The 17,771-nt window shown below is 35.5% G+C and overlaps 1 protein-coding gene across 1 annotated transcript in view; it reads right to left on the bottom strand.

Annotated features, from left to right (window-relative positions):
- LOC138316229 (conserved oligomeric Golgi complex subunit 4-like) overlaps window positions 1–17,771 on the bottom strand; it is a 50,348-nt gene that overhangs the window by 7,228 nt on the left and 25,349 nt on the right. The window contains 12 exon segments of the mRNA XM_069257831.1: window positions 1,258–1,341; window positions 1,588–1,734; window positions 5,016–5,072; window positions 5,480–5,542; window positions 5,791–6,007; window positions 6,569–6,654; window positions 6,808–6,929; window positions 7,280–7,313; window positions 7,494–7,590; window positions 16,375–16,427; window positions 17,000–17,106; window positions 17,367–17,523. Of these exon segments, the coding sequence (XP_069113932.1) occupies window positions 1,258–1,341; window positions 1,588–1,734; window positions 5,016–5,072; window positions 5,480–5,542; window positions 5,791–6,007; window positions 6,569–6,654; window positions 6,808–6,929; window positions 7,280–7,313; window positions 7,494–7,590; window positions 16,375–16,427; window positions 17,000–17,106; window positions 17,367–17,523 (1,224 nt within the window).

Raw genomic sequence — 17,771 nt, 5'->3', positions numbered from 1 at the left:
CAAGAGGAACCTACATATGAAATTTGAGAGAGATTCCTTCAGTACTATCTGGGAAATAGCAGTAACAAACTCTAACTATCAAAATCCAAGATGGCTGCCGGTCGGCCATCTTGTTGACTGATTGGTCCCAAAATGCAATATGCACAACTAGGGTCCTAGGGGAACCTACATATAAAATTTGAGAAAGATTCCTTCAGTACTTTCTGGGAAATAGCGGTAACAAACTTTAACTATCAAAATCCAAGATGGCCGCCGGTCGGCCATCTTGTTGACTGATTGGTCCCAAAATGCACTATGCACAACTAGGGTCCTAGGGGAACCTACATATGAAATTTGAGAAAGATTCCTTCAGTACTTTCTGGGAAATTGCGGTAACAAACTTTAACTATCAAAATCCAAGATGGCCGCCGGTCGGCCATCTTGTTGACTGATTGGTCCCAAAATGCAATATGCACAACTAGGGTCCTAGGGGAACCTACATGTGAAATTTGAGAAAGATTCCTTCAGCACTTTCTGAGAAATAGCGGTAACAAGAATTGTTAACGGACGGACGGACGGACGGACGGACGGAACGGACGGACGGACGGACGACGGACCACGGACGAAAGGCGATTTGAATAGCCCACCATCTGATGATGGTGGGCTAAAAACCCACGGCTAACGTACGACTTACTGAATAACACAGTTACAACTGCTATCATAATAGAAACCAAAGATTCATTTCTTCTTAATCTGTTGGAGAAATGTGGATATGTGTAAATTTATTTACAATGGAAAAGACTGTTGTGACTGAGACTTTTATAGATATGATATGTTTGATAATATCGATTAAAAGATGTGGTAGTGTTGTATGTTGTTGCTATTTTCTGCGTAATTTTAGCCATGCCCACGGAGCTATCCCAACCAATCATAGCCGAGATTACATACTTCAGTTGTCTAATTGCTGTATCAGCTTGCTCACCTTATCACAGTTGCTTCTGAGCCGCGACATCAAAAGTGTACCAATTTAGGTAGCGTACCAATTTTGGTAGCGTCAGGTTAGACAAGCCACAGACATATCTTATTCATTTATCTTCATAAAATCTACACATTCCTAGGACAGGAGTAAATTTTACAGATAAATAAAAATTGTCTGTTAGACACACATTCCCGTCTCCATATTAAATCCAAAAGGATGTGAAAGGGTAGAAAGAGACATTGGTAACACAATATGCTCCCTCATTTTACAAACATTGCCATGACATTCCAAAAGTATACCTTGAAGGTGCCGAGCGTTGTGTCAATCTCCATGATAAAGTTCTGTACCCAGGGATCATTAGCCTCATAGTTGGAAAACTCCTCCTAAAATGTCATACAATAAACAATCAATTACACTGTTAAAAATAGCCCCCTAGCTCCAGTATCACCTAGGAGTAATGACTTTAACTTATATGTATATTAACTTTTATCATCTTAGCGGCTCACCTGCTATATCACTCAAGTATACATTTCATAAAATGAAAACAAAATTGGAACCTTTTTCAAAACACTTATGGCTTATTGAAACTAGACCATGGTTCCAGTAGAATTGAATATCTGGCTATTTACCTCCGAGATGGTGTGACTGGTAGACAAGAAGTTGTCCGTCAGTGGTTTAATGCGTGGTTTAACAGCGCTACTGTTGAGTTGTGAGAAACCAAAGTCTACTACATCTTTATACCTGTTACCGACAGCTGACAGATCGGACATACAGCTCTGTAACATAAGATATCATTTATTAGGTCTGACATACAGCTCTGTAACATAATATACCATTTATTAGGTCTGACATACAGCTCTGTAACATAAGATATCATTTATTAGGTCTGACATACAGCTCTGTAACATAAGATATCATTTATTAGGTCCAACATACAGCTCTGTAACATAAAATATCATTTATTAGGTCCAACATACAGCTCTGTAACATAAAATACCATTTATTAGGTCTGACATACAGCTCTGTAACATAAGATATCATTTATTAGGTCTGACATACAGCTCTGTAACATAAAATACCATTTATTAGGTCCAACATACAGCTCTGTAACATAAGATATCATTTATTAGGTCTGACATACAGCTCTGTAACATAAGATATCATTTATTAGGTCTGACATACAGCTCTGTAACATAAGATATCATTTATTAGGTCCAACATACAGCTCTGTAACATAAAATATCATTTATTAGGTCCAACATACAGCTCTGTAACATAAGATATCATTTATTAGGTCTGACATACAGCTCTGTAACATAAGATACAATTTATTAGGTCTGACATACAGCTCTGTAACATAAGATACAATTTATTAGGTCTGACATACAGCTCTGTAACATAAGATACAATTTATTAGGTCTGACATACAGCTCTGTAACATAAGATACAATTTATTAGGTCTGACATACAGCTCTGTAACATAAGATACAATTTATTAGGTCTGACATACAGCTCTGTAACATAAGATACAATTTATTAGGTCTGACATACAGCTCTGTAACATAAGATACATTTATTAGGTCTGACATACAGCTCTGTAAATAAGATTTCATTTATTAGTCTGACATACAGCTCTGTAACATAAGATACAATTTATTAGGTCTGACATACAGCTCTGTAACATAAGATACAATTTATTAGGTCTGACATACAGCTCTGTAACATAAGATACAATTTATTAGGTCTGACATACAGCTCTGTAACATAAGATACAATTTATTAGGTCTGACATACAGCTCTGTAACATAAGATACATTTATTAGCTGACATAGCTCTGTAACATAACATTTATAGGTCTGACATACAGCTCTGTAACATAAGATATCATTTATTAGGTCTGACATACAGCTCTGTAACATAAGATATCATTTATTAGGTCTGACATACAGCTCTGTAACATAAGATACATTTATTAGGTCTGACATACAGCTCTGTAACATAAGATACCATTTATTAGGTCTGACATACAGCTCTGTAACATAAGATACAATTTATTAGGTCTGACATACAGCTCTGTAACATAAGATACAATTTATTAGGTCTGACATACAGCTCTGTAACATAAGAAACATTATTAGTCTGACATACAGCTCTGTAACATAAGATAACATTTATTAGTCTGAATACAGCTCTGTAACATAATACATTATGTCTGACTACAGCTCTGTAACATAAGATATCATTTATTAGGTCTGACATACAGCTCTGTAACATAAGAACCATTATTAGGTCTGACATACAGCTCTGTAACATAAGATACAATTTATTAGGTCTGACATACAGCTCTGTAACATAAGATACAATTTATTAGGTCTGACATACAGCTCTGTAACATAAGATACAATTTATTAGGTCTGACATACAGCTCTGTAACATAAGATACAATTTATTAGTTCTGACATACAGCTCTCTGTAACATAAGATATCATTTATTAGGTCTGACATACAGCTCTGTAACATAAGATATCATTTATTAGGTCTGACATACAGCTCTGTAACATAAGAAACCATTTATTAGGTCTGACATACAGCTCTGTAACATAAGATACCATTTATTAGGTCTGACATACAGCTCTGTAACATAAGATATCATTTATTAGGTCTGACATACAGCTCTGTAACATAAGATATCATTTATTAGGTCTGACATACAGCTCTGTAACATAAGATATCATTTATTAGGTCTGACATACAGCTCTGTAACATAAGATATATGATATGGCTATCCTTTATTAGGTCTGACATACAGCTCTGTAACATAAGATATCATTTATTAGGTCTGACATACAGCTCTGTAACATAAGTTATGATATGGCTGTGTGTTTTGTTCGCTCTTACTTAGCTGAAACTACACTTTCCTGCCACGACACAACATGATATCCACCAGAAAATTCTGAATTATGCATTGTGATGTCATCTCAGGTTGATAAAAGATTCAAAACCCACAGGTCGTACCCAAATATAGAAATCTTGCATTGTGATTTCATATACAATGATGTCACAATCACTTCACAGGTTGATATAAGATTCCAATGAGTCCACGTTGTATCCAAATGTAATGTAAAGGGAATTTTCCGTGACATCAAATATCTATTGTGATGTCATCATTCAGCGAGATGTGGCGGAGAGCAGCAGGTTTACTGGAATCAATGTGACCCTGCCAACATTTGTGCGTAATTTTTGTCAGATTTTTCAAGTAAAAGGTAAAATATATTTCGTGGAGTTTCTCTATTTTATTGATATTATCAGCCTTCATTTCTCTCTTTCAAATTATTCAACAGAACTATTGAGTATCAGGGAGAGGGGGGATATCATGAAGTGGAAATACATGTACATATACATGTAGTCAAATGGTGAACATCATGTACATGCCATATAAAAAAACAGATATCGACCTGTTTTCAGGTGGATACGGTAATTTATCAACCCACGAAAGTGATATAACTCAAGGCCGAAGTTATATCACTTCCTTGAGTTGATAAATCACCGATGTTGCCAGGGCCAAGTTATAAGGTTGAGTGGTTGTGTATGACATTCTACAACAAGCCATCTACTGATCTTAATGTATAGTATTTGAAAAACAAGAAAAAAATCAAGATACATGTTTCTGTGACAACATCATACCTGTCATCTTTCAGGAATTGCAATGCGGGAGAAAGCTCGGGAAAAAGCGCAGGAGCGAAATTTTCAACAATCCAACTGAGGCGCTACGTGTCGCTTATCATTATTACTTGTGATGTTTAAGCATAAACCCTGTTAAAGTAATGACATCAAAATATGTTTCGTCTGTGCCATTACTTTTCTTTTTTTACTTTCAATCTCCTTCTGCATCATTATCGCCGATACATTGTACTTAAATTTATGTTAACCAAACAGCAGAATGCTTCATCACATGATGGTCACGTGTCTGCGCCATGGGGTGTTTTGAAATTGTGGGAGACTCCCAGAGAATCCCGGAGGGTTAACAGGTATGTAACATTGATTGATAATAACTTACCTCTAACTTAGCTTTGCTTTGTTCTTCACATTGATTAAACAGTTTTGAAACTTCATCCTGTGTAGATAAAAAAAAAAATTACCAGAAAATGACATCCATACTTATAAAGTATTCCGTTTTACATGGATGGATCAAATGTAAGCATTGTTTCATTTACATGAGCAAAGTACAAGCACATGCATTACTTCTTTCACAATCTATCCCTTTACAAGTTTACATGCCGATCATGTATTACTAGAGCAATCAAAATATGAAAATCAATAAGCATGCTGGTTGTTAAGTTCAAAATTCCTAAACTGAAATTAATAGTTCAAATCAATTCTTTTCAATATCAATACAAAGAATATATTAAATGGTTGTAATATTGCAGAATAGGATACCATAGTTGCATCTGGATGTTATCAAGTTTAATACTGAAAGTTTAAAACTCGCTTCAGTGTAGGACAACTGTTTGTTGTACTTACGTTGAGACTTGTTTTCAGAGCTTTACAATATTCACAGGTTGCTTCTGCATTGTTTAAACTAACCTGGAATTAAAAACAATGACAATGTAAAATATCATCTGGGCCAAATACCTATATCCTTCTTTGATAATAACTCTATGGAAACTCTACAAAAGCTGAAGCCAGGGGCGGAGTTCATGGACAATGGTTTTGCAAGGCAAAAAGTGAAAAGTACAATTTGTACTGGTTACCTAGAGAAAAAATCCTAAACATTTTAGTAAGAATTAAAATTCCATAGGTCTAAGAACCACCATGGTAGGTGAGACACTCACTATAAATAAGGTTTTGGCCTGCTCGGTGTCAGACGTCTTGAGATTTCCTTTAATACTGGACTGGACCATATTGTAAGCCTGGACAAAGTCAAACCCTGATGGGAATCCAGACCTTAGCCTGGAGAAGAGCACCTCACGGAAGTCCTGTTCTAACAGTGTACAAGCATGGTTCAGCATAGCACACACACCGTCCACACTCGAACTGGAAATGGCACGTCTGTGAATGGTAAAATCAGAAAATACATAACAGTATGGGACGAATAAAAATATTGGTTTCAAAATTGTTGTTGATTATAGCAATTTGACAGTTTTAGTGAACTCCTTGTAGTCTTCAACACTTAGAACGAATATACATTTATATACATACTAGGCTTAAAATACTTTTCTTAAGACGACACCACTATCTGTCTAGAAGTCTTAAGAGCTACAACATTGCAGCTACTAAACACTTTGTTTACTGATCTGAAGTTCATTATAGGAATACAGTTGATTTCAAAATAAACTACGTCTAACTCTACCAGTAAAACCTGTAACAGTAACCTCTGCAGAGCACCTGCTTAAAGAACTGCTTTCTTAGGTCCAACTCAGTCTGACCTGTGTATATAGACCATGTGGTAATTCTTGTCCTTGGATGGTCTTTATATACAGGTGTGACTGTAAAACTGTAAAGATGCTTTCATAAGGATACTAAAAGTGAACTTATTGATGTATATGTATTTATTCAAAATAATTGATGTGACAAGTGAAAAGGTACAATTACTGAAACATGTGAGCATACCTTACACATTTTTTGACAATAAAAAAGCTGTCATCCACCATACTTGAAGTCTGAGCGCCCTCGTCCACCGAGTCCACAGACACAGCCTGGAAAGGAGCAGATATAATGGACATTGTGTATCTCAATAATTAGATATCATGTTACTAGGACAAATCATCAAATGTGGAAATCAAAATTCAAGTTCATATCAATGTTGTTAAAATAAGTCATAAACAAACATTTTTTTAAAAGAAGATTACCTTTAGGACCATCTCTCTCATAAAGAACTCCTCCATCATTATGTAGTTACCGATCAGTTCCTGCATCAATCGACTAAGATCACAGTTAACTAGGAATGTATTCACATCAGATCCCTTAAAATCTGTCAACAAGAAATTCTGGATTAATGTCTGCATATCAGATGTACTGACTACATAAAATATGATCAATATCGACCAAAGACAGACTAATAAAAATCAATTGGAGTTAAGAACTATCTCAAAGAATCCTTGACATTAGTGGAGTTCCGTTTCAAAAAGCTCCTAAAAGCCTTTCTATCATTTAAGCACAGTATAGTATAACTATAATATTCCATATTACACAAACAAAATAAGCTCCAGTAAATGATCATACAGTGACATCAAATTTACTTATTCACTATATTCTTTACATTCTTCTTTTTATCTTTCCTACTATAAAGTATTTATGACATACAGACTGAGAAAACAATACCTGTTTGGCCTTGTGTAGCTGCTTCTATATCAATCTGAAAGAAATCAAAGTCACAATCACTTTCATTACACTGAATTGGCCAAACAACCAGTTGATGAAATATCATATTAAATATAAAATAAATTAAGATAATAGTAAAAATCAATTTATTTTAGATTTAGTTTCCTACAGAAATATAATCATAATTTCCAGGTACAGGTCAACTAATGCTTACCAAGGCGCGCCGCTTAAAAAATCGTAAATATAATTCTGTCCTTGTGTTCAGAAGCACAACCTCTGCCAGTAGTACATCCAAGTCTTTAGCATCAAATCTACAAAGCAAACATTTCTATACATCACTGAATAACTTACATGTTTTAAGTGTTATGACCCAGAATAACAGAAACGAGAAACCAGCAGCTAAATTCAAAACACAATTTAATTATATATACAATATTATACAGAGATGGTTTACAATATCTAAAGTAATTGGTGGTGGTACAAGAGTAATACGATGATTTAAAGTGTTACTTATCTGTAAGCGAATGTCCTGGTATAATCCTTGATCCTTCCAGGTTTCAAATTAACAATAATCATAAATCCAGGAGGAAAATGAATATCCACAGATGATTTGTAAAGTTCCAGGCAATATGAATAAATCCACACAAAGTGTTGTAATAATCCACAGATAAAGTCACAATAGCTCTCCCGATAGAATCTAATATGGCACTGTACAATTCTTGATATGTCTCATTACAGGTCTCATTACAGTTCTGATTAGCTTTGGACAATTGGAGTATATATAGCTAAACCCTTATTCAAGAATATTGGAGAACCTTCTACTTCTAGAAATATCTCACTAAAAACAGTAAACAAATAAACACACAGAACTTTCTGAAAATAGATCATTCTAGATCTCTACTTATAATCAATATGTTTACAAACATATTTGTTTATACATGATAATATTCTAGAAATTCTATAACCTAAATCAATGATATGATCTTTATAGGATGTATTGATAATAAAGCTATAGGAGTTATCTCCCTTATCTAATAACAACATGTATGTAGTGTCATACATTACACACCCCTCCTTAAAGAAAAGAAAGTTTTCTTGGAAAGGCATCCTCGATACTCCAGGGGTTCCAATCACTTACGATCTCTACACCCCTGGACTATCTCATCGTAAAACTGGAGGCAACAGAACAGAACAGGTAATTTAGTCCTTTGATGTATATCAAAAGAACCGTATAACGGTACACTGTGGTTGACTGTGTGGCTTTGATGTTAGGCGTCGCTCTCTCTGTAGTCTTCAAAGGAAATCTTTGCTGGTCTGTGATTGGTCAAATATTTTCAGCTGAGCTGCCTTCAATTTCACTATGAGATAGTCCAGGGGTGTAGAGATCGTAAGTGATCGGAACCCCTAGAGTATCGAGGATGTTGGAAAGGAAACTTTCTTAAAATATCAAGTTACATTTAAATCCTTGATAAAGCATCAGCCAGAATATTGTCTTTCCCTTTGATATGTTTGATGTCAAGGTTGTACTCTTGCAAAGTCAAACTCCACCTGAGAATTCTTTGATTTTTGTTTTTCATTCTCCCAATGAATGTTAAAGGGTTGTGGTCGGTGAAGACCAACACAGGCACAACTGTCGTGCAGAGATACACATCAAATTGGTTCAAGGCCAAAATCAACGCTAAACATTCTTTCTCAATGGTGGAATAATTTCTCTGGTGTTTGTCAAACTTTTTCGAGAAATAACAAATTGGATGATCAATTTGTTCAGTACCTTCTTGCATCAAAACAGCACCAACACCTACATCGCTGGCGTCAACAAACAGTTTAAACTGTTTATTAAAATCTGGAGCAGTCAGAACTGGTGAGTTTGATAGTATGGCTTTCAATTTCTCAAAGGCAGACTTACATTCGTCTGACCAGACAAATTTGACATTTTTCTTTAACAAAGCAGTAAGTGGAGCTGCTATAACAGAGAAATTTTGACAAAATTTTCTGTAGTATCCAGCCATACCAAGAAATCTCATCAGCTCTCTCTTGCATCCAGGAGTTGGAAAATCTATAATTGATTCTACTTTGGCCTGAACAGGTTTAACCTGCCCCTGTCCTACAACATGGCCTAAAAATTCAACAGTTGCATGACAAAATTCACATTTCAATAAGTTTACAGTCAATTTCATGGTAGTGAGTCTTTCGAAGAATTCACGAATCCCGCGTAGATGGTCTTCCCACGCGTCGTGGTAGTTGATGACGTCATCAATGTATCCATCGCATCCTTCAAGGTCTGATATCACGCTGTTAAAAAAAGACGTTGAAATGTTGCCAGGGCATTCTTCATACCAAACGGCATAACTTTGTACTGGTACAAACCTTGCGAGGTCACAAATGCCGACACTTCTTTAGCTCTTTCTGTTAATGGCACCTGCCAATACCCTTTCAACAGGTCAAACTTGCTTACGTACTTGGCTTTGCGAACTTTGTCAATACATGAGTCAATCCTTGGAATTGGATAAGAGTCTGTTTTACTGACAGAGTTTACTTTTCTGAAGTCAGTACAGAATCGGTATGTCTTGTCTGGTTTTGGCACCAGAACACATGGAGAGCTCCATTCACTTTTGCTTGGTTCAATAATATCATTGTCCAACATGTATTGAATTTCTTTCTTTAAATGTTCTTCTTTCAAAGGATTGACACGGTAAGGATGTTGCTTGACAGGTGGCGCATCGCCTACATCCACGTCATGATAGATAGCATCTGTTTTGCCTGGTGTATCCGGAAACAAATGTTTATACTCAAGTATCAAATCTTTCAGTTCATTGCGTTTCCTTTTCTGATAGATGACATAGTTTCTTGTCCAAGTTCGCGAGCACATCTGAGTTCCATAACTTAACACCTACATCTTGTACACCACCATCTAAGTCTAATCTTTCACTTTGTGTACAGAGGCCAAAGTAGCAATAGGTTGAGAGGTCTTGCTCTCTTCTCTATCTACATATTTCTTAAGCATATTAACATGACATAATTGAGTTTTCTTGCGCCTCCCTGGAGTTTGTACAATGTAGTTAACATCATCGACCTTTTTCTCAACAATATAAGGTCCAAAATATCTAGCTTGCAAAGGCTGACCTGGTATTGGTAATAGAGCCAAAATTTTGTCACCTGGATCAAAACTTCTTGTACGGGCATCTTTATCATACCATGTTTTCATTTTGGTTTGAGTAACGGCCAAATTTTCTTTTGCCAATTCACATGCCCTTGTCAACCTTTGCTTAAAATTAGACACATACTCTAAGAGATTCACTTTAGAATCTTCGTCCAAAATTTTGTCTTTCAAAATTTTCAAAGGACCACGTACAGTGTGTCCAAACACAAGTTCAAAGGGACTGAAACCAAGAAATTCTTGTACAGATTCTCTAACGCCAAACAACAACATGTGTATAGCCTTCGTCCCAATCTCTTTTGTTTTCAAAACAATAAGATCTCATCATATTCTTCAATAAGGATTGATTGTCAATTTTGTTGCTTGCATTGACTGATGAAGAAAGTTAATCTCGTGCAAATGAAGTGAACTGCGAAGCAGTTCATGTAACATTTGCACGAGATTAACTTTCTTCATCAGTCATGCAAGCAACAAAATTGAAATCAATCCTTATATTTACGTTTTTAAATATCAAAAAAAGTCAAATTATATGTATTCGGTCATAAGATTATTATACAATTTGCAACATTGTCTGGTAATTGTTTGTAGCTGGCAGTTAAATGTTTATTAACTAAAATGGTGTGAAATCCAACCCCTGTGTCTATGGTATGCGATGCAGTCCAAGAACCATGCTTCAGGGGCTCAATAAAACGTGTTAAAATGTGGGATTTAGTCGCAGATCACTGGAAGACTTGTGTGCTATTCTTGAAATGTGATAACTTCTCTGTCAACTGGAGTTTAGGATTAAAATTCTGTATAAAGTAAGTAGAGAAACATTGATTTGAAATGTTGGTGGTTCCAACGACCCTCGAATGCCGTGGGTTTTGACACTCGCAGAATCGTTCGTTAGCTTATGTCACTGAAATCAGCCTGTTTGGTATTTGAGCGTATTTTTATGGAATCTATCGTTCTAAGCTTACATGTATGTCACCGTTTCACATATAGATCTATATATTGTACACATTATCCTAACTATTTGCGTTTGAATGCCTACTTCGATGAGTGATGAACATCGCTGCGCCAGTAGCCTATGTTTTTCCGGGGCTTGAGCCTAAGTCATCGTTTCTTCAAAATACGAGTAAAATATCTGTATATCATATTACTAACAATTTCTAATATCACTTTATCAAACATTTCTGTCTGTGTTTCAAATGTACAGCGATAAGCCACATCCCAGAAGTTCATTCAAAACTGAAGCGGCGTAAAACTAGTTAAAATGTAAACAATGTCAAAATGTATTCTCACGCTGGTCAGAGGTCAGCGCGTGACAAGCATCTCATTGGGAAATGAAGTGATCGAGTTTACTAGTTTCATTGAGGCGGAGCGAAGTGAAATGTAAATATTGTCTGATGAAAACGTTTCTAAAGCACCCTGAGACTCTGGATGATAAGCACTAGACTTATACTGCTTGATCTGGAGCTGGTACATGACTTGTTGAAAAATACCAGACATGAAATTCGAACCTTGGTCCGATTGTACAGCTTTTGGAAGACCAACCAGTGTAAAGAATTTAACCAAACCCTTGACTATGTTAGGGGCCTTAATATTTCTGAGTGGAATTGCTTCAGGAAAGCGTATGGAAGCACACATAATAGTTAAAAGATAATCATTTCCAGACTTAGTTTTGGGTAGAGGACCTACACAGTCTACTAAATGGTTCCTCAAATGCTGGAATGGGATGCAAAGGTGCAACAGGGATTTTCTGATTAGGTTTCCCTACCACCTGACAAGTATGACAAGACCTACAAAAATCAGCCACATCCCATTTCAACTTGGGCCAAAAGAAGTGATCTAAGATCCTGTTATAAGTCTTGGTCACACCTAAATGCCCTGCCATAGGTACGTCATGAGACAAACTCAGAACATCTTGCCTATACCTCGGTAGGACAACTATTTGATTGACAACCTTCCAGTCTTCCTCGGGAGACACATAAGGGGGACGCCACTTGCGCATCAACACACCTGACCGACGGAAGTAACAAACCAGGACTTTCTCAGCCTCTTCCTCACTCAAAGCCCGATTACACAATAATGAGATTTCAGGATCTTTTTCCTGTTCTACTATAAGCTCCTCTCTAGACAAAGATGATTTACTCATCATGTCAGCCAAAGAAGTACCTTTGTTAGGAACAACTCTATCACTATCAAAGTCTACAGGATTGCTCAAAAGATCACACTTACCCCCGACATCCTCTATATCATGAGCCAAGAAAGTGTCACCTAACCCTGGACTATAATGATCCTCAACTACTGCAACATCAGAAACCTTCTTACTCATTGAACGAGTTACAGCACAAGAAGGGAAAATACCAGGAAATTCCTGTTGAATAGTCTCAGCATCACCTGTTTTATCTGGAATACTGGACACTAAGGGATCTACCCTAACTTTCTCTCCAGCCAAGTCATTGCCTAAAATGAGCGACATGCCCTCTATGGGAAGTTCCGGTCTAACACCAATGGTGACAGGCCCAGTTACTAAGTCTGACTTTAAATAAACACAATGAAGAGGCACATTAACAAAACCTAACTCTACACCTTGAAGCAAAACACTACTACCACATGAGGTCTTCTCAGACAAAGGCACTACGCCATCTAATATTAAAGAATGAGAAGCCCCAGTATCTCTCAAAATCTTCACAGGTTTCAAGTTGGTGATATCACTAGTAAGTGAAACAAAACCTTCAGAAATGAAGGGAGAGTACTTCTCCAAGACACTATCAGACTCTGAGCTCTTAATCTCAACAGACACTTTAGAATCTTCCACAATATCACTAAGTTTCTGACTAGGCTTTGACATAGCTAACACAGAAGGAACTGACTGTTTATGCCTTTGCTCCTTACGCTGGAGAGAAAAACATTCAGACATAACATGTCCTACTTTCTTGCAGTAATTACAAACAGGACCAGAAGGAGACCCCACACCTGCCCTATGATCTGTTTTAGAATCAGACTTAGTCTTGTCACCTAATTTAGGTTTGTCGTTAGAAGGGCCACTAAAGGTTGGGTTCCTAGGCTGACCAAATTTACTAGTACCTGTGGTACTGTTTTGTCTTGAGAACTGTTTTTAACAAATGGGCCTTTGTGGGTGAGAGCGTAATCATCAGCCATTGTAGCTGCTTCGCTAAGTGTTTCAACTTTTCTCTCATCTAAGTGAGTTTTTGTGTTTGTGTGGACACAACGTTTAAACTCCTCTATCAACAATAATTGCCTCAATTTACCAAAATCCTCAAGTTGGATTACTTGAACCGTCTTGAGAAGCTAGCTCTAATTCTTTAATTCTAAGCATACATGCCATATTTTTCTAGGGGTGGAAAGGGAGATTGATAACCATTTTCAGGGATTTTGGTCTCAAAAGAGGGAGGTATATGCGCGACATATATGAATAAATTAAATATCTGCTTTTTTATGATGAAATTCTGCATTCATATTGAATTTTACTAAAAAAAAGGAATGTGTGGTTTTGCAAAAGTAGTCACATCCCTATATACACCCAGTTCTGGAGCAGTTTTATTGTTCGAAATATTAGACTGGGCTTTTTAATAATCTTTCACAATAACGGATAATTAACTTAGATGAAGTTCTTAAATTTACAAGCACTAAATTAAAAAAAAAAAAACAGAATTGTTACAGTAGTATTCAAAATGTAATTTAATCTGAGAGAGAAAAAAAGTTTTTTTTTTTTTATTTTATTTATTTAAATTCAGTTACTACTGCAAATTTTTTATTATTAATATATTTTTTTTCTAAAAATAAATTCACACAGAAATTCTAAAAAAATAATACTTTTTCCATTTTTAAAAACGTGGTTATTAGGAAATCAGGTAATTCTATAAAATCCGGATCATCTATTACAATTACCCAAAATGGCGGCCATTACGATTGCAAAGTTTGTGACATCCGTCAAATACAGATAGGCCTATTTTAACATTAAAAACGTGAGTAAATCATTCACAGATGTAAGCAGTATTTGTTTTGTTGTAATGCTCACTAGCTGTAGTTATTAAATTTATTGAAAGGCCAGCTGATTGTTTTCTAGGAGGCAGATCGGCTGCTTGACTTCAGTTTACGTAATACACAGACGTGAGTGAAAGTGACACCACAAGCCAAGGTGGAAATAGCCCAAGGCTGCTAATTAGGGCCACTTGGGTGTTGGTCAGGGAGTGGTTACTCTCGTGCTAAAATTAACCTAGCATGTACACAAGCATGTACACAAATGTGGCAACGAAAATAAAACGGAGGGGTTTATAGAAATCGGGAATTTAGACTCTCCTGCCGGGAGACAATAAAAGGCTTTAAAATACGGGAGGTTTTGTCTCACGCCGGGAGGTATGGCATGTATGTCTAAGTTCTGTTTCAGCTTGAATTTTCTGCTTCTCTAGTTCTGACATCTGATCTCTCTCGATCTCTTTTTCTTTTAATTTTCTTTCAATTTCTTTTTCTTTTAATTCTCTTTCAATTTCTTTTGCTCTTAACTCTTTTTCTATTTCTCTTTCTCTCATTTCTTTCTCTATTTCCATTTGTCTTAGTTTCATTTCATGTGCAAGTTCCATTTGTCTAATTTGAATTTCTGAACTGACTGTTTTCTCTATACTATCTAATGCACTAGAGTCAAATTTGCCATTGTCGACAAAATATCTTATAATTACATTCCTAATTTCAGCTTTCCTCAAATTAGTTTTGATAGTAAGGCCTAAATGTTTACTCAATAGCAGTAAATCCTTCTTATTAACTTGCAAAAGAACATCCAGGGATGGCGCTTTAACAAACTGTTCTACCTGCATAGTAGTCATGTTTATCTAGCTGTTGGTTTCAAATGTAAACTCAAAGTTTGTACACAAATTTTGAAAATTTCTTAATTAATTTTTCAAAGTTAGATTTCACAAATAAAATATCGATCCCGGATGAGCCCCCAATTCTGTTATGACCCAAAATAACGGAACGAGAAACCAGCAGCTAAATTCAAAACACAATTTAATTATATATACAATATTATACAGAGATGGTTTACAATATCTAAAGTAATTGGTGGTGGTACAAGAGTAATACGATGATTTAAAGTGTTACTTATCTGTAAGCGAATGTCCTGGAATAATCCTTGATCCTTCCAGGTTTCAAATTAACAATAATCACAAATCCAGGAGGAAAATGAATATCCACAGATGATTTGTAAAGTTCCAGGCAGTATGAATAAATCCACACAAAGTGTTGTAATAATCCACAGATAAAGTCACAATAACTCTCCCGATAGAATCTAATATGTACAATTCTTGATATGTCTCATTACAGGTCTCATTACAGTTCTGATTAGCCTTGGACAATTGGAGTATATATAGCTAAACCCTTATTCAAGAATATTGGAGAACCTTCTACTTCTAGAAATATCTAACTAAAAACAGTAAACAAATAAACACACAGAACTTTCTGGAAATAGATCATTCTAGATCGCTACTTATAATCAATATGTTTACAAACATATTTGTTTATACATGATAATATTCTAGAAAGATCTTTATAGGATGTATTGATAATAAAGCTATAGGAGTTATCTCCCTTATCTAATAACAACATGTATTTAGTGTCATACATAACATAAGACAAAATCTTCAATAAAGCACACTATACACTTTTCACAGACACCAAGTTTATAAAATTTGAATGTGTCTTAACCTACATTATTTAGTGTGTTTAGCACTTTGGTAAATTAAAACCTGAATTTACACAATCCAGTGAGATGAAACCTAGATATAGGCCTATTAGGCACATAGGTGTTACTGCCGTGCTACCGCAACTGTGAAAGACACAAGATATAAACCCCTACTGCTCAGCGGCTCCACAGACTTGACACTCCTAAAGAGTCAGATTTTTTTGTTTTGATTATAGTGTTATTAATTATACTTACTTGTCTGTGGCGTTTGGCTTATGGAATACCATATTCTGTTGAACCTGTTGTAACTGTAGTTAAAAAAGTACTAGATCAACATAAATAACTATTTCAATAGATCAAACAGTTTTTCAAAATAAAAAATTCTATAGTAATATAAGCACTTACAAAATATAACTTTGAATTAATGTTTTACCCCGGTACATATGTATTTATAAATCAATCAATTGTAACAAATGAAAGATGCTCCACCGCTGACAGAGCATAAATGATACTCATCATTTGAACAATAATTGGTGTTTAATCGTGTATATATGTGTCTAATTAACACAAAAAAAATTACAAAAAATAATTTAGTTTGCCTCTGGTGCATGCGCAATCAGTACTTTATTCCATATATGACATATCTTGAAGTAAAATTAGAAGCTCAAACTTTTCAATGGTGGTAATGGTGTAAAGAAAGTAACTTTTGTAACTGAAGAAAAATACTTATTTTTCTGCTCCTGTTTTTGATAGAGAAAAAACACCATTTGTCAGCGGTGGAGCATCTTTAATAAATTGAGATACATCTATAGTTGTTTTGAAACTTTACACAGCAATTGTGAACATTCAGATCTACAAATAAAAGCTCTTCTGGACTTACTATGGAATCAAACACCCGTTTCCTTTTGAATTCCAGAATGATTTTTCTGGACTGTCGATCACATTCTTTTTGTAGGATTTTCAACAACATGAAGAGTTTACCATGACCTGAAAGTGCAATGAAACAAATATTTCTAGTTGTATTTTTGTATCTATTGTGTGTGATTACTACAACCAATTATGTATCACACATTATTTTGGTGTTTCTGTGATGACACCAGCAACTGTTAAACCATGACAACAGAAATATTCATACATACATTTGAATGCTATTATCTGAAAATGGTATTTAACTTAAGACTTTATTTTAACATTATTTTATCAGATCTAGATATCTCTAAAACTTGAAGATAAAAAGGGTGACATACCATAATAAGTTTCCACTAGAGGCTGTCGTATTTCTACGATACGTGCTATACTCTCAAACAGCTGAGTGGCAGTGTCAGCAAATACACAGTTAGCTCCCTTGTTTTCAGATCCAAGAGCTTCAGCTATTTTGAGATTTTTATCACTTGTGTCAGACAGCTGTAAGAAAATAGTACACATATCAGTAGAGAATGCTTTTATTTTGGTATATATGTCCTAAGGACTGGTCATTTGTGAATGTCCAACAGCTGATACAGTGGCTGTCACAGGGCTCAAATATTTGAAAACTGAATTGGGGCAGATGCTATTCACTGCCTGAAAGTTAACGATTTTTTTGCATGTTAAAAGAAATAGGAGTTGGAGAAAAACCAGAATTCCTTCAGAATTATTCAAAGCGACTTCATTAT

Source organism: Argopecten irradians, chromosome 2, assembly GCF_041381155.1.
Source record: "Argopecten irradians isolate NY chromosome 2, Ai_NY, whole genome shotgun sequence".
NCBI lineage: Eukaryota > Metazoa > Mollusca > Bivalvia > Pectinida > Pectinidae > Argopecten > Argopecten irradians.
This window is presented reverse-complemented; position numbering and strand designations above follow the sequence as displayed.